The 22,935-nt window shown below is 52.9% G+C and overlaps 1 protein-coding gene across 1 annotated transcript in view; it reads right to left on the reverse strand.

Moving 5' to 3' along the window:
• Positions 1-22,935, reverse strand: part of AGPAT4 (1-acylglycerol-3-phosphate O-acyltransferase 4) — an 83,355-nt gene that overhangs the window by 20,218 nt on the left and 40,202 nt on the right. The window contains exon 2 of the mRNA XM_068985350.1: positions 8,814-8,983. Coding sequence (XP_068841451.1) covers positions 8,814-8,983 — 170 coding nt within the window. The remainder of the gene's footprint in view (positions 1-8,813; positions 8,984-22,935) is intronic.

The raw sequence follows: 22,935 nt of genomic DNA on the forward strand, positions 1-22,935 counted from the left end.
GGGGTCACAGAGAGTCGGACACGACTGAGCGACTGAACTGAACTGAGTCCATCTTTCAGCCTTAAAACTCTGGATGCTATCGTTAGGCTTAGGCCTTGATGTGGATCACGTTTACTTGGTGGGCCTCAACTTCCCTGGCTGTATTAAGAGCAAAGTCATGCTTAACTGAAAGCATGGCTGTAAAGATCTAATGTCACATGGAAACACATAGAAAAAGCTCCTCACTGAGAACAGGACACATGGGTGTTCAATAACGTGTAGCTATCATCGTCACCACCAAGCAGGCACTGCGGCTGAATGTCCCTTTTAACTCAACCCATTTCTTAAGCCAGGTTTGGAATGCAGTAATAACAATAATTATACTCAGTAGAGCACTCACCAATAGGCCCTGGGCCAGGAGATTCACAGGAGCCAACTCATTTATGACCAAAAGACTTGAAACATATACTATTTAAATATGCTTACAGTCTTCCAGGACACTTGATAACGCTACCAGTTACATGACTCCCCCAGGCCAAGCAAAGGTTTCTATGCCTTTAAGAAAGAAGGTATGAGAAAATATGTATCCGACTTTGACTTATTAAAGAAAAGCCAGAGGATTTTGTTTAATAAAAAAGAAAATTTGGAGTGTCTAACTCAGGACTATACTTCAAAAATAAAGGGCATGCTACCACTTCCAGGAATACATTTGGTTATGAGCCCAAGAAAAAAAAAAAGAAAAAGGGCTTCCCAGGTGGCTCAGGTGGTAAAGAGTCCACCTGCAATGCAGGAGACGTGGGTTCGATTCCTGGGTCAGGAAGATCCCCTGGAGAAGGGAATGGCAACCCACTCCAGTATTCTTGCCTGGAGAATCCCATGGACAGAGGAGCCTGGAGGGCTACAGTCCATGGGGTTGCACACAGTCAGACAGGACTGAGCGACTACACTATTTTTTTATGAGCTCAAGATGCATTGGCACTGCCCAGGGACTCCTTCCCGTGGCAACGATTCTCTCAGTGCACGGGATTGGAAGGGATTTCGCCTCGCCCCAATTCTCTCGGGGTCCTTATCTGTGTCATCCGGACCCTAGCCAGCCTGGCCCAGCTGGAGAACAGGCAGAGGCAGAAGGTGGCCCCCTGCATCCTTCCAGAGCTGCTGCTGCCCAGAAGCAACGCAGACAAAGCTTCGGATTAACCAATTAACCAGGTGGGAGCAGGAGGGGAGGAGCCTCCCACAGACCCACCTGCGGGCACCCAAACCCACGCTAACAGGGCTGACACAGCCACGGCGGCGAGGGGAGCCCCTCGAGAGGGAAACAACACTTCTCCACATCGAGAAACTTCTAACCCTCTCTGGAGCCAAGCAGAGCCGGACCAGTGTCCATGAAGAAGCCGGGATGAAGGCAAATGCAAAGTGACCTGTGGTTCGTAACAGTGATGGGAGACTGCAGCTGCACAGGGCCAGGGCCAGGAGAGCTGGTTACATCCCGCTCAGAGGACACTCCGTCCCTCCCGCGTCCTCCACACCTTACCCTACTTCCATAAGGAAACTTTCAATGAAGGGAAACGGATCCGGGTCAAAGACATGAGTAATGACGGTGTGCCTACTTGGTGCTACATGCTTGATGAGGGATTTGGCACACAAGAGTGTGGTAGTGAGTGTGCTCAGTCTGAGTCTTTGCAACCCTGAGGACTGGAGCCCGCCAGGCTCCTCTGTCCATGGGATTCTCTAGGCAAGAACACTGGAGCGGGTTGCCATTTCCTCCTCCAGGGGATCGTCCCAACCCAGGGATCAAACCCGCATCTCTGTGTCTCCTGCACTGGCAGGCAGATTCTTAACCACTGAGCCACCTGGGAAGCCATTTAAAAATATATATATATATATTACATATATTCATGAAACTCTTAAATAGCATGAAATGAGAAGGGTTCACCGAGGTTCAGAAAAGTCAGATAACCTCCAAGGTCCTGGAGCTAGTAAATGTAGGAACCAGAGTGCCAGTGACGTGGGCAGGTTTTGCTTACACGTCTGCCTCTGCCCTGCCACCCTTATCAGAGAACTGGAGCACGCAGACGGAAACGGAAGTGTCTGTTCTGGACACCTGGGCCCACATTCATTTCTTAGGGTGTCTCCTTTCTTGCTTAGTTTTACACGTTTGAAAAATAAAACACAGGAAACCTACAATTTGGGGGAATGTGATCATTGATGGGAGGTTTATAGGAAGTAACATTCATGTAGCCTTTCTGAACAAATTGGCATCGACATTCTTCTTTCAGAAATCCATGGTTAAAAAAGTGGTCCTTTTGGAATCAAACCCCAAGAAATGTAGGTTTTCAGATGCATGTGATCTGGTACAGGAAAAACCACGTTTCCCATCAGTGATCAGAAGCATCCTGGCAAATTAAACCAGAATACTGGTTTAATTCAGTCTGGGTTCAGTTCTTGATTTTCTTGGATTTTATGGTATCTCTTTTCTGACTTGGATTAATAGGTTATGAGAGGTGGACTATAAAGAAAGCTGAGCGCCAAAGAATTGATGCTGTTGAACTGTGGTGTTGGAGAAGACTCTTGAGAGTCCCTTGGACTGCAAGGAGATCCAACCAGTCCATCCTAAAGCAGATCAGTCCTGGGTGTCCATTGGAAGGACTGATGCTGAAGCTGAAACTCCAATACTTTGGCCACCTGATGTGAAGAGCTGACTCATTAGAAAAGACCCTGATGCTGGGAAAGATTGAGGTCAGGAGGAGAAGGGGGCAACAGAGGATGAGATGGTTGGATGGCATCACCAACTCAATGGACATGAGTTTGCATAAACTCCGAGAGTTGGTGATGGACAGGGAGGCCTGGCGTGCTGCAGTCCATGGGGTCACAAAGAGTTGGACATGACTGAGCGACTGAACTGAACTGAATAGGTTCAAAATCACCCCTCAGTGACCTTGAGCAGGCAGAAGGAATGCTGATCTGGACCCTTGGCCACAGCGGGAAGAGTCGGTCAGCAGAGCCTGGGACCACGGCAGCTGGCCACACCCTCCCCAGGGTCTCCCTCCAGCTACCTCCACCCCCTGCCTCTTGTTTCTCCCTTTACCTCCATCTCTCATCTCCTTCTAAAACCAGCTGCCTCCTTCAAGGCCTGGGCCCGGGGTCATCACCTTCTGGGACGTTTCTCCATCCCTGGGCACAGCAGTCCGTGTGCTGGTACTGCCGAAATGTTATTTTCCAGTTGTTAAAACACTGAAGTCCTTCCCCACGGGTTGGTAAACAGAGCTGCCCCCCAACTAGCCCCTCATATTCCACCTTTACCACCGTGACCCAGCTCCTCCTCAGGACCTCTGTTTCCAAGCAAACAAAGGGATGACACTCAGAATGACCCCCTGAAGCCACTGGATGGCTGAGTGGTCAGATATCACACACGCACAGGGCACCCCACGTGGACATGATCCCCCTCATTACGGTTCAATGGCTGTGTCGCATGGTCTTATATGACACCTCATTGCCTCTCTGTAGGATCTGAAGTCACTGAGAGCTTTCCACGCATCCTTGACCCGCCATCCTACCCAGCACAGTGACTTCCGCAGAAAACCTACACAATCCGCTTGTTGGGTAAACGTTTGGAAGACGCATCAGTTGCCCTCATTGTCATCTGCATCCTTGTGTCTGGAAGGCGCTGGGGAGCTTCGAGAGGGCCCGCTGCTTAGGAATCAGAGTTCCCTTCTCCTTCTGCTCCTCCTGCACGTAGACACGCGGCAGGAATTCCATCTGTTTTCAGGTGGAGCTGTAATAGACCATGTTAGAGGAGCCTGGCGGGCTGCAGTCCATGGGGTCACAAAAGAGGCGGACGAGACTCAGAGACTGAACGATAGCAACGGAAACGTGAGGCTGGAGGCTGCAAGGGGTGGCAGGTGGCCTCTACGAAGGCCCCTCTGATCCTTGTCTCCGGGTACTCCTGGGTACCTCCTCGCAGCCCCGCCTGCTTCCTGGAGGGAGCAGGGCTCGTGAGCTCCCCTATCGGGCAGAAGTTTGTGTTACAAGAAGGCTGTGGCTTCTCCCTCACCTGGGTGTTTTCTCCCACCCAGCTCGCATTGCTCCCCTGGGGATCAGGGGTGCCTGAGCAGAGACCCAGGCGGGAGGGTCACCCTGGCCACAAACGGGGCGAACTTGGACGCGGGTCCCTGCACAGCAAGCCTTCAGATGCAACCACCACCCAGCCCTGGAGGGACTCTGCCACGACCCCCACGGAGCTGAGCCAGGGTTTCGGGCCACTCAAATCGTGCCACTACATTCGGGGCTTGTCACCTGCTGTAGATAACTAACACGCAAGGCTTCTTTAAAGACCCGAACACAACATCCCAGTTGGCCTCTAGGGTAACCGCCAAGCCACGGTGACCCCAGCAGATAAAAATGGACACGAACGGCTGCCTTTACGGAGAGCTTCCCAGGCCCTGGAGCTGCTCAAAGACCCGACAAACACCATCTTAGGCAACCTTCAGGGCCACTGTGAAGGAGCCGGTGCGTATTTTTACTGCAGCAGAAAGATAAGTAAACAGACCCGAAGCTTCAGAAATCATGACTCTTGCGTCGCACACTCTGGCCTGTCCACACACCACACTCACTCAGGGGGGAACAAGTCAGAGAATCCCTTAAAGACCATGACCAGGGTCCATGCCAGCCCTCCAGCTCTAAGGGAACCAGAGTCGCAGGGACAGGACCCCAGAATGACCAAATGGGGGAAAAGGTCATAAAAGACTGGAAGGCCTCTCCTGTTTTCTCTTGTTTTGAAAGAATCCCAGTGCTTTCTCCCCAAATCCAATTTCACATTTACTAACCCTCCTCTCAAGAATTTCAGGACTCCTCAGGTGGCGCTATTGGTGAAGAACCCGCCTGCCAGTGCAGAAGATGCAAGAAACGTGGGTTTGATCCCTGGGTTGGGAAGATCCCCTGGAGGAGGAAATGGCAACCCACTCCAGTATTCTTGCCTGAAGAATCCCGTGGACAGAGAAGCCCGGTGGGCTACAGTCCAAAGGGTCACAGAGTCAGACACGACCGAAACGACTGAGGCTGCATGCAAGAATTTCTTTGAATTTCACTCGCTTCAATTTCAACTCACTTCCTCTTGGGCTGTTACATGTGAAGATGAAAAATGCCTCATCAGGAACCTTCCTTATTAGGTCCCTTCTCTTGCAAAATGCAAACTTCTTGGACTCCAGAAGGATCTCAACACCATGTGATACTTAAAAAAAAGGAGATGACTCAGGTGAGTGTTTCCGAAGGTCAATTAAGACAGAAGCACTGCTGCACGATCCATATGACAAGATGCTGCCTGGTTCCTGTCAAGGGGAGAAGGAGTGAACGGGCCTCTTTGGAAAGGAGCCAGGCAGCTCCTCCTCCAGCCTCGCGCCCTCCAGGCAGACCTCAGCTGCTCTGGGAGACACAAATGGATGGTAACTGTTCCCTGCTTGGGAGAGAGAACGTCCCCCATCCCCGCCCTCGCCCTTGGGGGAGAACAGTCTGCCAACTTCCACGTGAGCTGGCCCAGCCCCACAAGGTCATGGGCATCCTGTCTCATCCCCTCGCAGCACCTCTGCCAGCATGTGGCTTCATCAGCATTTGTACAGACGGCCGTGATGGCCACAGCACCTGCTATTTCCCCAGTGCTGGGTGGCCGGGAGACGTGGTCACTTGCTGCTTCCCTCCTCAACCCTCCACTTCTGGTGCCAACTCCAGGTCCCCAGAGAACATCTCAGCAAGAACCCAGACAACCTGCCGGCCCCCAGAGCAGGGTTACCTGGGCTCCCGTGAGGACAGAAACTGCATCGTCCCAGCTAAGGTCCTGAGACCTGCCTACCCCACTCTGGGTGGGACTCCTAAAACTCCTGAACAGTCTCCAGACCAAGGGAAGAGGCTCGTGCCCTTGCACACAATGCTAGGTTTCTAAGAGAGAAACGCAATCCGATTGCAGCGGTATTCGTTCAGGAAGTCAGGGCTGGAGATGAGTGGTCCCCGTGTCGTGGGCTGGATGGTCACTCTGCTGGGTAAACTTTCTGTAGCCTCTGCACCCTAGGGTGCTGAGCTGTGCTGATCAGGATTTCAGAGTCTCTGCTAGAAAAATGCTCAAGGGCGCTGATAGTCACCACTCCACGAAAGCCTCCCCTTCTCAATCCTGGGCCTCCTGTAGTCCCCGGTCCGCTCTCCATGGGTAACTTCCCCTCCAAGCACCCCATGGGGCCCACCCTCTTCTCTGTGTGGCACCCCTCCCCGTGGCTGCTGATCTTGTTTCCCTGAGCATCTCAGTGTTCCTGCTTCCTTAGTCCTGCCCCATCCCCGACCCCGTGAAGGTACTGAGGGTTTTCTCTCCTCAGAAGGAGCCCTGAACTGACCAGGAGTTGGAGGTGGGGGAGGAGACAAGACTGGAAACGTTCCCTCCCCGGGCTGCCCTGGTCGTTTTCCGACACAGAGGGGACCGCCCACCACCACCAGCCACCCCTCACCGCCCACCAGCTTTTCCTCTCAATACCATCCAAGAGGAAAGAGAAGCAACTGAGAAGTCAAGAGTCACTAATTCCATCCTGGGGCAAATTCTTTATCCAAACTGAGGCCCTGGCTGTCTATGTATAAAAAGTAAATGAAAAACAGGAATGATACCATGTGGACTGGAAACAGCACAAATCCAGCGAAAGACACATAGGAGAAGCCCAAGGTCCTAAAGCCACCAGGGGGACCACAGGTACGGGAAAGCGCCTCTAAATCCAACAGCTTGCTGTTGCCTTAAATTACACATCTCACATCCTAAGCATGGGCACACCCAGGCCACCTGCGAAGCCCAGAAAATCAGCAGCTGCCCCCAAACTTCACTTGAAGAACCGGTGTCCCGGGAAGCCTAGCTTGAAGGCTTGCACCACCAGTTCCAGTCAGGATGCGAAGACACCCCGGACCCTCTCCTGTAAGGGAGGAGGGTCTGTGTCCATAATGGGGCTCGGATTAGGGTGGCTTTCCTCTCCTCTCAGAGAGAATAAAGCCACAGAACTGTCGCTAAGAGCTCTGCCTGAGGCCCCCACAGCAGAAAAACGTGGATACTCGAATCTCTGGTTTTGTTCCTGAAAACAAAATGCACACACACGCACACACACACACACACACACAGGTCTGCACAGACATCATGTCAGAACAAACAGGAAAACAGGAGAAAGCTGCTGGCAAGCAGGCCTGTCCATCCCTAGAAATCCCTTCAGCACACTCACCCCCAGGCAATCCAGTTCTCTAGAAGTCTTCAGGTAGCAGCAGAGACTCAACACTGTTTCCATCTCTTGAAAAACTGCTAACGGCTTTAGTTTAACGGCATGACAACCATTATTTGTCCCAAAGAAATTATTGGAACCTGTTTCCAAGTATATTTCTTTCTCTCTCCTTTTGCCCAATGTTTTGTCTTTTTTTAAGAAAATGAATATGTCCCTAAAAAATAAAATAAATATTAAAAAATATTTTATTTAAAAAATAAATAAGGTTACTGAGTCCCTGTTAGCCAAGGGTCTTCCCAACAGGCAGAGACCAACAAGACCCAAGGTTCCAAAGTGACTCTGGACCCACAGGCCGCCGGGGACTGGACACACCGAGGCTGTCCCTGGGGGATCCGATTCTTGGTCTGCTCCACTCTGCGTGGGCTTCAGACTCCTACATTCTCTGCACTGCGGTTTTGTCTACACGGGTCACCAAAAACAAGTGCGCTGTGCACAGCCCCCCTGAGTCTGTGGGGGCTGCTCCGGGTGCCACACGGGCCCCCAAGTTCTGCTGTGAGCCTCTCCCAGCCCCAGGCAGTACCTGCCGCCCTTCCTGTAGGGACACCTGAGCCCGAGGGCCTGGTACCTGCTCGGAGCTCAACCATCACTCCTCACTGCATTCACCATGATAGGGGTCAATGGAGAGGCCCAGTCTCAAAGGCAGGCAAGAGGTCAAACGAGTTGGAGAAAAGCAGGCTTTCGTATTCATTCAGAATGCTGAAGGTCACATGCCCTGGCCCTGGCATTTAGCTTTCTCAGGCCCATGAAGGTGGGCATTTCAGAGGCAAATGCTGCCCGTGACTCAGGGAGTCGGCAGAGCACAGAGATTAAGAAAACGAAGCTGTCGCAGGGCTCAGGGCCCCCTGCGGTCTCCCGCAAATTCCCACTGGCGATTTCGGGTACGGTATGTCTATGCTTCAATGCTACTCTCTCGATTTGTCCCCCCCTCCTTCTCACACTGTGCCTACAGTCTGTTCTCTGTGTCTCTATTCCTGCCCGCAAATAGGTTCGTCCGTACCATCTTTCTAGATTCCATATATATGCGTTAATATACCATATTCATTTTTCTCTTTCTGACTTACTTCACTCTGTATCCTAGGCTGGGGAGCGAGGTTCAAGAGGGAGGAGATGTGTGTATACCCGTGGCTGATTCATGTTGATGTGCGGCAGAAACCAACATAATATTGTAATTATCCCCTAATTAAAAATAAATAAATTGAAATAAATAAAAGGGGGAAAAAAAGAATATGAAGTGGACGAGATCAAATTCAAATCGACTTAACAGTTGTGTGATCTGGAGCAGGGTATTGAAGTGTAGATTTTACACAAGGGCAGGTTCCTGACTCCCAAATGTTTCCGCAAAGATTAAATGCACACCGTCACTGATGAATAAATATGATCCTTGCTCACAGCAGACGATCATCTTGATTCTGAGCAAGAAGGAAGATCAGTCAGTTAAGAACATTTCAACAAGCCGATTAATGCTGCTGCAAGCGCTGAATGACCGAGAGCCAAAGGGCCAGTTATGGTGTTGGACAAAAGAGGTGTGCGGGTCTGACTTACCCCTAAGACCCCAAAGCGCTCAGCCAGGCTCCAGCCGCAGAGGAAGTCGATTTCAAACTTGTGGTTCAGTATGACAATGGCGTTTTCCTTCCCGTACTTGGGGTAGGCTCGGGGGTCCGTGTAGATGACGCACTCTGTACCCGACCACCACTCCAGCAGCATCACCAGCTCTAAAACAGAGAGACAGACAGGCCTTTATTTCATGCATCTCTGCGACCAGGGCTCTGGGCCCCTGAGACAGGTTGGCACAGCAAGGCTCTGCCTTCTTAGCTGGCAGGGAAAGCAACTTCGAGGGGTCAAGTGCAAGATTGTTTCAGCCAAGATCCCAATCCTTGAAAGGGTTTAGAAAGAGAAGGCAAATAAATAAATAAACAGAAGAGAAAACTCCACAAGTCTCCAGGGGAGGAGAGGAAGCTTTGAGAAGGCAAATGACTTGCATTCCTTGATTAAGTACCTTGGGGAAAAGTAAATCTGAAAGCCTGAATCTATGCCCTGGTGTTTACAGAGCTCTGAAAGGCAGCAGGAGGCGAGACACAGAATTATTAACATCCTGTGAAATGACTAATTGGGGCACTTATAAACTCCATCAAAGGACACTAAATACCCAAATTTCTCTCCCATAAACGATGCTGGAGTGTACCACGCATGATGAAGCCCTGCGGGGAAATACCAGCACCTGAAGGGCTAGGATGAATTAGGGTCATTCCCTTGTGGGCCTCAGTGAAACTATGAAAACATTTATAAATGGAAAAGTCCTTTTTCGGGCAATAATGACCAACTTGCCATTTTTTTCTTCAGTGATACCTCTAAATCAGGTGACCAGCTCCCAACCTGGTGCCCTGAGGACAAGCCTTTAGAGTAGAAATTGTTGAGAAGAACAGCGGAACCTTGGCAATTCAAACTGCAGCTATAGAGCAGCTTTGCACTGGAATGTTACAGTGCAGTGTGTTCAGCAGGTGAGTAGGTGGATGGATGAGGGAGCCCTCTGGGAAGGGTGGGTTTAGTCGCTCAGCTGACTGCTGAGTTCGTATCATAGTGATACGAACACTGTTATAATAAAGGGTTCTGTGTGCATGCTTAGTCTCCAAGTCATGTCACATTCTTTGTGATCCCATGGACTGTAGCCTGCCAGGCTCCTCTCAGTTCAGTTCAGTTCAGTCGCTCAGTGTCCGACTTTTTGCGACCCCATGAACTGCAGCACGCCAGGCCTCCCTCTCCATCACCAACGCCCAGAGTTCACTCAAACTCATGTCCATTGAGTCAGTGATGCCCTCCAGCCATCTCATCCTCTGTTGTCCCCTTCTCCTCCCGCCTGCAATCTTTCTCAGCATCAGGGTCTTTTCAAATGAGTCAGTTCTTTGCATCAGGTGGCCAAAGTATTAGAGCATCAGCTTCAGCATCAATCCTTCCAGTGAACTCCCAGGACTGATCTCCTTTAGGATGGACTGGTTGGATCTCCTTGGAGAAGGGAACGGGAAACCACTTCAGTATTCTTGCCTTGAGAACCCCATGAACAGATTCCACTCTCCATGGGATTTTTCATCAAGAATAGCAGAATGGGTTGCGATTTCCTCCTCCAGGGGACCTTCCCAGTCCAGGGACTGAACCCGCATCTCTTGTGTCTGCTGTGTTGCAGCTGGATTCTTGTACCTGCTGAGCCACGGGGGAAGCTCTGTGAAGGACATGCCCCTTTTTACCACCACTTAGAGAGGCACACATCAGGCACTCACTCATTCATCACCTGCCCCAACACACGCACACATGCATGCCCACAGACAAAGCCCAGCCAAGCGTCGCGTATGAAAGGCTGGACTTGCTGCCCTTGGAAGTCTCTCTCTCCTTGAGGCTGGAGACTGGCGATGTGGTACTGGAGCCAGAACTCTCTGGAAGGCGCTACAGTTTAGTTTCTAAGCCCGAGCCCTCTGGGGCTTTGGACAGGTGAACCCCGAAGCACCCCAGCCTCCTAATCTTGGAAGGGGTGGCCTCAGGGGCTTTTGCGAGAAGCGATGGGCATCACATACAACAGGCGTTCTGTGCAGAGCATGGGCCGAGCCCCCAGCAGACCCAGGCTTCACTGCCCACCCCCGTCTGGAACAAACCAGAACACACCCCCAGTGGACACCATAGAGTCTGCCTGTTCCTGGAGCTGAGAAAATGCCGAGCCCCCAGGCGGCTGTCCTCCGGGGGCAGCAAGCCCGGGGGAGCCATCGGGGGAGGGGGGGCAGGTCCAACCCCTCCCGGTACTGGTCATAGGGCCTGGACAAGCCCAAGGCAGAGCCACATCCAAGATGCAGCCAGGTCAAGTGGGACGGCTCCCGGGACGCATCCAGCCGTCACCTCCTGAAGGCCTCTCTGGGCCCTGCTGCTCCCAGTCCAGGGTAGGCCGGGCCTGCTTCCACTTGCCCCAGCCCCTTTCAGGGCACTCACCGCAGCCTGCGACACGGTACAATGACCCCCTCCCTCACTTACAGGCCACAGGCCCCGTGAGGCACAGACCCTAACCTCAGCGTTTCGCCCCAGGACCCAGCACGGTGCCGTCTCATGTGTGCTTCCAGCAAACACCGTCTGGTGGCCGGACATGTGTAGGCAGGATGTGCCGGGGAACTGGAGGTGTGACCGCACGCCTCGGTGGTTCCCAGGGTCCCACCTTCAAAACTTGCGGCTTGGACAGCAGACAGCCTCACACCAAGAGGCAGCGAGACTGGGAAGGCAGAGGCGCTGCATGGGACGGATGCTGTGCGTGGATCTGGGGGCCAGGATCCCATGCCGGGGGTGCCACTCGACGGCTGTAAGACTTCCCAGTCTGTTTCACAACGTCCCCGAAGCCTCAGCATCTTCGTGAATCCAGACGGGAAAAGCTGCTGGAGGTGTGATGGTTCTGACAGCAGCTTCTGTGGTCAAGGTGCCCAGTGTGATTCTGCACACACAGGGGACGGTGAGCAGCCAGCTCCCGTGACTTACACACACGGCCCCTGGACAGCAGGCATGGTCCCGTGACCACCGAGGGGGAGCGGGAAGGAGTGGAGAGGGGGACAGAGCCACAGCGGCTTCTGCACCAGGGTGGGCGGTCGTGATTGATGGTTGCGCCACAGAGGCCCCGAGGCGTCACCGGAGCATTTCTTTATGGAGGTCGCAGCAGCACCGAATCTGCTTTCTGAAAAGAGCACTCGGGCTCGAGTGGGAGCAGAGGAGAAGCAGGGGGGCCCGTGAGGGGTGGCTGCAGAGACCCAGGGAGAGGCGATGACAGCCGGGCCAGGTGGGGACCAGGGGAGGCCGGGTTCCCCCCTCGCCTCGACAGGCTGGAGTTACTCAACTCAACACTGAAATCTCACCGGGTAAAAGAGTCTTCCTTTTTCCTCCTAAGGGGTTTCATTTTTTTTTTTTTTAATTAACAAGAAATGTATTTATAGTCATAATGAAAAATAATTCAATTAATCCAGAAGAATTTAGAGGAAACTGTGCCATTCCCCTTGAGGGCCCTAAGGCATGTCTATCCAAATCCCCTTTCTGGTTTGTTTCCAGTTGTAGCTCAGCTGGTAAAGAATCTGCCTGCAGTGTGGGAGACCTGGGTTCGATCCCTGGGTTGGGAAGATCCCCTGGAGAAGGGAAAGGCTCCCCACTCCAGTACTCTGGCCTGGAGGATTCCGTGGACTGTGTAGTCGCTGGGGTCGCAAAGAGTCGGACACGACTGAGCGGCTTTCACTCTCACTTCAAAGGCCCACTTGGGAAGGTCTCAGGAGGCAGGGTGGGCTCCGCAGGCCATGCGCGTGGTGGCTGACTGCTGATTCACCTCCCGGGGAGAAGCAGCAGCCGCACAGCAACAGCTCCCTCCTCTCCATCCCCTCGGCTCCTGACTCCCTGGCCCGGGTGGGTCTGCTCCTGCTGGGGGGCTCGGCTTCTGCCCCCACACCGCCCACGTCATCTGCCCCTGCCCCACGCCAGGTGAAGTAACCCACTGCAGTCTCGGCTTCTGCCCCCACGCCACCCACGTCACCTGCCCCTGCCCCACGCCAGGTGAAGTAAGAACCCACTGCGGTCTCACTCTGGCCTCGGAGGGGGAGCCTGACCTCTGAGTCCCCTCCGTCCACATCCATCGCCCCTTCCCGAGGGCCAGCCCTGGGCCTTCTAGCTCCAGCGTGAGCTGCACAGACCACAACCCTCCAGGGCCGGTCGGCCCCCACATGTGACTAAGGACCACTCCCTTCTGGGCATGGGTATCTGCCAGCAGCTCTGCCTCTCTGGTTGAACGCTGGGCAATTCCTCACCAACAACCACAGTCCTGCTCCCTTCCTCAGAGTTAAACACAAGGAATAGCTTGGGAGGTGGCCCGTCCTTAGGGGGTTACACGCGCATGTGTGCGCACACACACAGTTTTTCCCCCTTGAATGGGTTCAAACTTTATTGACCTTTGTAAACACACACATGCAATTATTTTCTCCAAACAGTGTATTTGGGGTTATTTCCATGTTAATACAGATAGATACACAGAGGTATCAGCAATTACGGACTGGGCTCTGGATGTGGGCTGGGCCATGTTCCAAGGCCATGTGCAACTGCATTAAATCCTCACGTTTAGTGGTAAAGAACCTGCCTGCCAATGTAAGAGATGCAGGTTCAACCCCTGGGTCAGGAGGAGGGCCTGGCCACCAACTCCCGTGTTCTGGCCTGGAGAATCCCATGGACAGAGGAGCCTGGTGGGGCTACAGTCCGTGGGCTCGCAAAGAGTCGGACTGTCCCCATTTTAAAGATGAAGAACAGGGGCACAGGAATAACTCATCCTTTGTTCAATTCAGGAAATTGCCATTTTCCAGGTCAAAACTAGTCAGAATGGCAGTTCCACTTGGGATAACCAGCTGCCTGGCAGCTCCTGCTTCAGACATATTATGATTTATTCAGCCATTCCACCGTCGATTAGCATCCCTCCCCAACCCTGTTTCTTATTGTTACAAATATTGTAGTAAACATCCTTGAAAATGCGTGTTTTTTAGAAAATTGTGTACGGATTTCTCCAACATAGGTACACCAACAAGTAGAATTATGGACTGAAGAGTATATGCGTGCTCAGTTGCTAGGTCTGACTCTTTGCGACCCCATGGACCCCTCCTCTGTCCGTGGGGTTTCCTGGACAAGAACACTGGAGTGGGTTTCCCCTTCCTCCTCTGGGGCGGTGAACAGTGGGGGAATCTTCCCGACCCAGGGATTGAACTTGTGTCTCCTGCAGTGGCAGGAGGGTTCTTTACTACTGAGCCAGACGTAAAAGGAAAGCTATAAACAGAAATGTCAGTATTTGTTTAAAGCAGAAGCCGGAGTGGATGCCGGGAGACAGGAAGGGAGAATCCGCCCCACACAGATGTGAGATCCTTGGTCAAGCGGGTGGCCCGCTGGCCCAGGGCCCCATCACCAGAATCGGCTCCTGCACCCTCTGGCCCTGAAAGGAGCCAACACTTAATATCATCATGGTCCTTCCGCCCACTGCGATCTCAGCCTGCGTATTGATTCCTGGGCCTCGTAGGAGCGAGGGGACACCCCAGTCACCCCATTCTCCCCAGAGGTGTGGACTGGGCCCACAGGGCCCCCCGGGGGGGGTGGTGGTCAACACTGGCAACAGACAAGACGGGCAGCTGAGGTTTCTTCAGTATAACACAGCAATTTTGAAGCTTCCTGTCCCATTTAAAAATGTTCACTTTGCTCAATTTTGCACTTTATTATTATCTTTTTTTTTTTTGGTGGCCACGTCCCAAGGGCAGGGTGGCCAGACACTCTGGAGAAGGCCCACACAGGCGTCTTCCAGGAGCTCGGGCACCTCTGGATCCTGCGACTCAGGGCCACACCCGGCCCTGGCCAGTCATTGCTGCCTGCTTGGCAAACTCCGCATGGAGCCGGGTGGGGCCGGCTCTGAGCTCTTCGAGGTAATGGCCAGGGCGGGGCGGGAGGGAGAGGAAGTGACCATCACTGCAAATCTCAACCTGCCGCCTCGGATTTCAGAGGCGGATCGGGGTGGGGGGGCCAGACTCTGGCCGCAAGGGCACATCAACTGAGGAACACATCTGTGCTGTGTAGCTCGATCACAAATAAGAGAGTGCGGCAGGGGGAGAAGCACCTGGTTCATATTTGCAAAGAAGGAGGAAAACGGTAACAACCAACATCCCCTGAGTCAGCGCACACGTCACTGTTCCCATTTCACAGCTGAGGACATGGAAACACTGAGGCTGAGCAGCTGGGCCAGCTCCCAGCGCCAGGAGGTCAGCGCGCTGGGCCTCGAACCCAGACAGGGAGACCTACGAGAGTCCGTGAGGACACTAAAGCCATGAGTATCAGGTGACGGGAAGAGAAAGCGCGTTTAGGGAGGGAAGAGATCAGAGTTTAGAGGAGAAAACACACCTCTGGCCTTGGGCAGCCCTTCTCTGTGAGATGAAAACGCCCACCTCAAGGCTGCCAGGAAGGGTGCATGTGCTCAAGTGATGACAGCATTTCACACTCGCCTGCCCTGGAAACAGGGTTTTTCTCCTCCTGAAAGCTATGACCACCAAGGATAACCCAGCGATGATGGCAAAAGAAATGATGAATGGACAGAGGGGACAGCCAGGAAAAATAAGCAGCAGGTGACCCCCCTGCCTTCAGCCCTGATGTTGGGCGTCCCAGTCCAGATGCTGGGCAGCTGTAAGACCCGGCTCCTACTGTGCCGGATCCCAGGGGTCCACATGCACCCAGGAACCCCAGCAATCCTCCAAACCCACAGCCGAGCCCTTCTGCAAGCCCAGGCGGTTGTGGGGGACTCCCTCCTTCCCCACCAAACCTCTCCCCGTGTGCCCATTTGCACCTGCCATGAATGACATTTCACTCCTCTCTGCAGCCCTTTCTGGAAGCAGTGTCGAGAACACTAGTAAGACAGGGAGGCAAAGTTCCTGCAGAAAAGACCTCGAAATCCAGACTGTTGATCAGAGTTCACTGTTCAAACACCAGCAGCCAGAACTCCCCATGTCGGGGATGCGGGGAGATGTCATCAAGATTGAGGAAGATGGTATTTTTATAATTAACTTCATCCAATCTTAATAATTATACAATCACATACATAATTTATATGTAATCTATAAACTAAATGTATATAATTATGCACTTATAATGTTTTTTTTAATAATTTGGCTGATAATAATTTAGGTGAAAAATGAAACCTCTCAGCCACAGGATTTTCCAAAATGCAAAATGGAAGAAGTTTCTGGGGTGTGATGTGAGACCGCTGCCTGTCGCAGACTTGCTTATATTTTAGTTTGATCTGTGCTCTGTGCCAAGTCGCTTCAGTCGTGTCTGACTTTGCAACCCCACGGACTGTAACCCACCAGGCTCCTCTGTCCATGGAATTCTCCAGGGAAGAATACTGGAGCGAGTTGCTAAACCCTCCTCCAGGGGAGCTTCCCCACCCAGGGACCGAACCCACATCTCTTGCATCCCCTGCTTTGGCAGGCAGGCCCTTTACCACTAGAGCTACTTGGGATGCCCCTGATTCGAACTATTTCTAGTTAATCCCCCAGCATATACTTTTTTGCCATAACCAGATTTCAGTACTTTCTTTCCGTGACACCGAACTGGGGGCCCAGTTGTATCTGCAACATTTCCATCCACACCCCAGTCACCCGGGCACTGCTTTTTCCACTTAAGTGCCCAGGTCACTAAATGAAGCTGAGGCACAAAGCCCATAAACAGATACACAGTGTATCTGTGCTACTAACATTTCATAGGATGATTAGAAAAACAATGTCTAAAAAAGCTCCTTAGAATGAGGGGAAGGTTGGGAAGCCCTGCAGGACGTCTCTGATAGAGATGGCAACACCAGAAGCCACTTCTCCTGGACCACATGGCATCTCCATTGCGTCCTCCCAGCCCCGGACCACACGGCATCTCCATCACGTCCTCCCAGCCCCAGACCACACCGCATCTCCATCACGTTCTCCCAGCCCCGGACCACACCACATCTCCATCACGTTCTCCCAGCCCCGGACCACACCGCATCTCCATCACGTCCTCCCAGCCCCGGACCACACAGCATCTCCATCGCGTCCTCCCAGCCCTGGACCACACCGCATCTCCATCACGTTCTCCCAGCCCCGGACCACACAGCATCTCCATCACGTCCTCCCAGCCCCGGACCACACAGCATCTGCATTGTGTCCTCCCAGCTCAGACCACACGGCATCTCCATCGCGTCCTCCCAGCCCAGGACCACACCGCATCTCCATCACGACCTCCCAGTCCCAGACTGCACCGCATCTCCATCACATCCTCCCAGCCCTGGACCACACGGCATCTCCATCACATCCTCCCAGCCCTGGACCACACAGCATCTCCATCACATCCTCCCAGCCCTGGACCACACCACATATCCATCACGACCTCCCAGCCCTGGGAACATGGGTGTTTCTGTGCAGGATTTGCTCCTGGCTTCCCTGGTGGCTCAGACGGTAAAGAATCTGTCTGCAATGCAAGAGACCAAGGTTCAATCCCTGGGTCAGGAAGATCCGCTGGAACAGGGTATGGCAACCCACTCCAGGATTCTTGTCTGGGAAAAACCCCATGGATCTCATCTAGCCTGTGCCCAACGCCAGCTTAACACGCTCATTGAGTCCTCACTATCCATAGAGGAAGTGAGACTCCTTCACCAGCCTCTACTGCTTGGTCCACCCTCTTTCTTCTGCATCCCTTGAGCTAAGGCCAAGTTGAACTCCACACTGTTCCTAGAATCACCTAGAACTCACCGTACTTACCATAGGCCTCTTGTCCAAGTTGTTCTCTTGGCCAGAAAAGCCTTTCCCTTCCATAGAATCCCCAAACCTTCTCCAAGTTCCAAGCTTCAGCTCAAACGAATATCTTGTCCATGAACTTGGGACCACCCCCACCTTCTATGAGAAGTAATCTGTCTCTCTTCTAAATTCCCCTTAGGGACACTGTGTCGATGATCCTCTGAAGTCAGGCAGCCCTGATCTGAATCCCTGCTCCGTCATTTACTACCACCACCCCCCGCACCACCGACACGGGCATATTACTGAATCTCTCTAGCTTTTAGGTTTAGATGTGAAAAAGGAATAATAAAACACCAGTTACAAAACTGTTATGAACACTGAATAAGACTAACACTTGGGACTTCCCTGGTGGCCCAGTGATTAAGAATCCACCTTTCAGTGCGGGGGATGTGGGTTTGATCCCTCAGGAGGGAACTAAGACCCCACATGCCGCAGAGCAGCTAAGCCTCTGCGCTGCAAGCACTGAACCGGAGCACCTCAACCAGAGCCCTCGTGCTGCAGCTAAGACCTCCCTAAGGCCTCCCTCCCCTGACACAGCCACAAATAAATAAATAGTTTTAAAAAAGACTAATGTTTGACTTAAGGCTGAGCACCGAAGAACTGATGCTTTCATACAGTGGGGCTGGAGAAGACTCTTGAAGACCCTTGACTACAAGGAGATCAAACCAGTCAATCTTCAAGGAAATCAACCCTGAATATTCACTGGAAGGGCTGATGCTGAAGTTGAAACTCCAATACTTTGGCCAAGAACTGACGCGAAGAACTGACTCATTGGAAAAGACCCTGATGCTGGGAAAGATTGAAGGCAAAAGGAGAAGGAGGTGACAGAGAATGAGATGGTCGAATGGCATCACCGACTCAGTGGACATGAGTTTGAGCAAACTCCGGGAGATGGTGAAGGACCGGGAAGCCTGGCGTACTGCAGTCCAGGGAGTCACATGTGACTGAGCGGCTGAACATAAGCGTTTGAAAAGGAACTCCAGGCGGCAGTGGTAATGAGCGATCACCTTCCTCTCTTGGATCTCATGTTCTTTCTCACGAGTCCGGTTCTGCTGGGTCTGTGGTCCCCTTCCACGTGGACCACACAGTCCCTCAGGGAGGGACTCATCCAGCTTGTTGTCCTGCTGCCCACAGCACACAGAACAGGGCTTGCACAGATAAATATCCACGAATTTCCATCATTTCACAGCTGCCGATGGCATGATTTGTAGCTAAGAGAAAATTCATAAGGATCCAAGTCATGTCAAAAATCTGTTAAGGGTGGCAGAGCCCTTGGGCCCATTTAATCCCACTCCTGGGCATAAATCTAGAGAAAACCATAATTCAAAAAGACACATGAACCCCAGTTCACTGCAGTGCTATTTACAATAGCCAGGACATGGAAGCAGCTAAATGGCCATCAACAGAGGAATGGGACAATGATACACAGAGAAGATGCAATACTTACATGCAATGGAATATTACCCAGCCATAAAAAATAATTTTAAAAAATTTAAGCAATGTTAAGAAGTTATTAATCTCTTTCAGTTCAGTTCAGTTCAATTCAGTCCCTCAGTTGTGTCCGATTCTTTGCGACCTGATGGACTGCAGCACGCCAGGCTTCCCTGTCCATCACCAACTCCTGGAGTTCACTCAAACTTACGTCCATCGAGTCGGTGATGCCATCCGACCATCTCATCCTTCTCCTCCCGCCAATAATCTCTTTAGGAACGCTTAAAGTGTAAAATCTACTGAAGATAAATATCTACTCTAAATTGTCATCCATTTAATGTTTTCTCTCATCTTCCCTCATCAAAATATAGTGAGCCTTACATTTGTAAATGAGATTCATTACTGAGAGAAATACATATACTGTGATTGTTGAAAAGGATTATAAAAAATTGAGATGCTGAAATGTACACAATTCCCAAACTAAATTTTAGGGCCAGAAATGTGAGGCAGAAACTACCCTGCAATTATTTATTAAAAAAATGTTTTCTCCACAAGAAATCGTTTCCTTCTCTCAGCCTAGGAGGCCACAGGTTCTCGGTTTTGTCTTTTCGAATGCAGAAATGATTTCTCTGTCAGAGTAACTTACTTTAAACCGATCATCTGCGTCATTCATTCAGTTTTCGCTGTGCTGGGTCTTCACTGGGTTCTCTCCAGCTGCGACCCACGGGAACCGCTCTCTAGCTGCGACCCACGGGGGCCGCTCTCCAGCTGCGACCCACGGGGGCGCTCTCTAGCTGCGACCCACGGGGGGCCGCTCTCCAGCTGCGACCCACGGGAACCGCTCTCCAGCTGCGACCCACGGGGGCCGCTCTCCAGCTGTGACCCACGGGGGGCGCTCTCTAGCTGTGACCCACGGGGGGCGCTCTCCAGCTGCGACCCACGGGGGCTGCTCTCCAGCTGCGACCCACGGGGGCGCTCTCTACCTGCGACCCACGGGGAGCCGCTCTCCAGCTGCGACCCACGGGGGGCGCTCTCCAGCTGCGACCCACGGGGGCCGCTCTCCAGCTGTGACCCACGGGGGGCGCTCTCTAGCTGTGACCCACGGGGGGCCGCTCTCCAGCTGCGACCCACGGGGGCCGCTCTCTAGCTGCGACCCACGGGGGGCCGCTCTCCAGCTGCGACCCACGGGGGCCGCTCTCTAGCTATGACCCACAGGGGGCCGCTCTCTAGCTGTGACCCACGGGGGCCGCTCTCTAGCTGTGACCCACGGGGGCCGCTCTGTAGCTGTGACCCACGGGGGCGCTCTCTAGCTATGACCCACAGGGGGGCCGCTCTCTAGCTGCGACCCACGGGGGCGCTCTCTACCTGCGACCCACGGGGGGCCTCTCTCTAGCTGCGACCCACGGGGGGCGCTCTCCAGCTGCGACCCACAGGGGGCCGCTCTCCAGCTGCGACCCACGGGGGCCGCTCTCCAGCTGCGACCCACGGGGGCCGCTCTCCAGCTGCGACCCACGGGGGACGCTCTCCAGCTGCGACCCACAGGGGGCCGCTCTCCAGCTGCGACCCACGGGGGCCGCTCTCCAGCTGCGACCCACGGGGGGCCGCTCTCTAGCTGTGACCCACGGGGGGGCGCTCTCTAGCTGTGACCCACGGGGGGGCGCTCTCTAGCTGTGACCCACGGGGGCCGCTCTCTAGCTGTGACCCACGGGGGCCGCTCTCTAGCTGTGACCCTCGGGGGCGCTCTCTAGCTGTGACCCACGGGGGCCGCTCTCTAGCTGTGACCCACGGGGGCCGCTCTCTAGCTGTGACCCTCGGGGGCGCTCTCTAGCTGTAACCCACGGGGGGCACTCTCTAGCTGTGACCCACAGGGGGCGCTCTCTAGCTGCGGCGCCTGGGCTCTAGAGTGCGTGGAGTCAGTAGCCGTGGCGGTTGCACTCAGCTGCTCCTCAGCATGTGGAATCTTCCCAAACCAGGGATCGAAGCTGTGTCTCCTGCATTGCCATGTGGATCCCAAGGGACCACCAGGAAAGCCCTGTCAGAGTCGCTTTTAATTGCGAGAATGACATACAGATTGTTTGCTCTTCTCTGACTGGCGATAAATGAGACCACCAGAGAGTTCTGGACCAATCCTAACATCAGTTATTTCATACAAAACTTCTTGCGCTTTCAGCAAGGTAATATTCTGTCCCTGTTAAGGTTTCCAGACAGAATGCAAAGCGCCCAATGAAATTTGAATATCAGATAAGCTTCAAATGATGCTTTAGCATACGCACGTCTCCTGCAATACCAGATGAAAGATTACTAACATATCCACCGTGCCATGTCTGGGAGATACTCATAATAACAATTATTCGATGTTTATCTGATATTCAAATTTAACGGGGAGTCCTGAATTTTTACTGGCTAAATCTGGCAGTCAGAGTCCTTATCAAGCTAGCAGTAACCATGGCAACAAGCACTGATGTGGCTCTAGGAACGAGCTGGAAACGAACGGTCAGGGTTGACTGGCACCCACGGCCCCATGGGGCTCCTACCAGCATCACCTCAAGCACCCTGAATGGCCATCTGTTGAGACAGACGAGGTGGACATTTATTCCCCATTTCACAGATGACAAAACGGAATGCACATGGCTTCCCCAAGGTCACGCAGATCTGGGGTAGCAGGACCACTGTGCTTGGGGGCTGCCACCTGGAATTCCCCACAGTGGATGGCAGGGTTCTGTCACCCTGCTGGCCTCATGAATATGCAGAACTCGTGTTCTGAGAATCTTTGCAATTTTCAAACAATAAACCTGTACTTCAATTATATCTCAATCTCATTCACAAAGGTCCCTGACAAATCTTTTCCCTGGGGCTTGTCTGAGCTTTATCTAATCAAGTCCTGAAGCCAGTGGGTGGGCACCACAACCAGCTACTAAACCCTAATTGCTTGGCAGCCCTGGGAAGACCAAGGCTAAGAATTATGAGGCTCTGCCATCTGCGAACTGCCCTAGGTAATCCCCATCCAGCCCTCGTTAATTCTGGCTGAGTCCAAGGCTGATGCAAAATCTCCAGCACCCAGAGGGCTTGCAAGGCAGTGAGAATGAAGGTGAGGTGACCCAGGCCAGGCTGACCGCTGCGGGGACAGTGTGCGTGTGTGTGTGTGTGTTAGCTGCTCAGTCGTGTCTGACTCTTTGCAACCCCATGGACTGTAGCCCACCAGGCTCCTCTGTCCGTGGAATTTTCCAGGCAACAATACGGGAGTGGGTTGCCATGCCCTCCTCTGGGGGGGGTCTTCCCCATCCAGGGATCAAACCTGGGTCTCCTGCACTGCAGGCTGATTCTTTACCATGGGGGACAGTGGAAGGACATACATGAGTCAGAGGAGGAAGTAAAGATGGAGAAGCCAAGGATGGAAGGAGGAAGGGCTAGAGTTCCTTACTGAGCGTGCACTGGATGCAGGCAGTGAGCCTGTCCCACGCAAACCACTATTTCGCTGGCCCCAGAGTAACCCAGTTAGCATTACTCCACACAGATGCAGAGACTGAGGCTCAGAAAGGTCTAGTAACCTGGCCAGGGCCACCGAGAGAGTGAAGATTCCTCTCTGGTTTGTGCACCCCCAGGACCCAGGCTGTCCGGGGGAGGGGGGCCCAGACTCACACTTTCCCTCAAGTTCCTGTTGCCTTACTTTCTGCATCACCCCCGACCCACTCCCCCTACAAAGCCCTCACTGACACCCTAAAGAGGCCAAACTGGGATCATGGTGCAGTTCTTTCAAGTATTTATTTTAGTTCCAATAAAGCACTGTATTTGTGCAGGCCCTGCACTCTGGGTAATATCTTATTAATTCTGAGATGCATACTGTTCTCATTTTAGTGTGCCTGAGATCAAGGGCACCCAGGATGTGCCTAGTTTCA

This window comes from Capricornis sumatraensis, chromosome 13 (assembly GCF_032405125.1).
Source record: "Capricornis sumatraensis isolate serow.1 chromosome 13, serow.2, whole genome shotgun sequence".
Taxonomy (NCBI): Eukaryota; Metazoa; Chordata; class Mammalia; order Artiodactyla; family Bovidae; genus Capricornis; species Capricornis sumatraensis.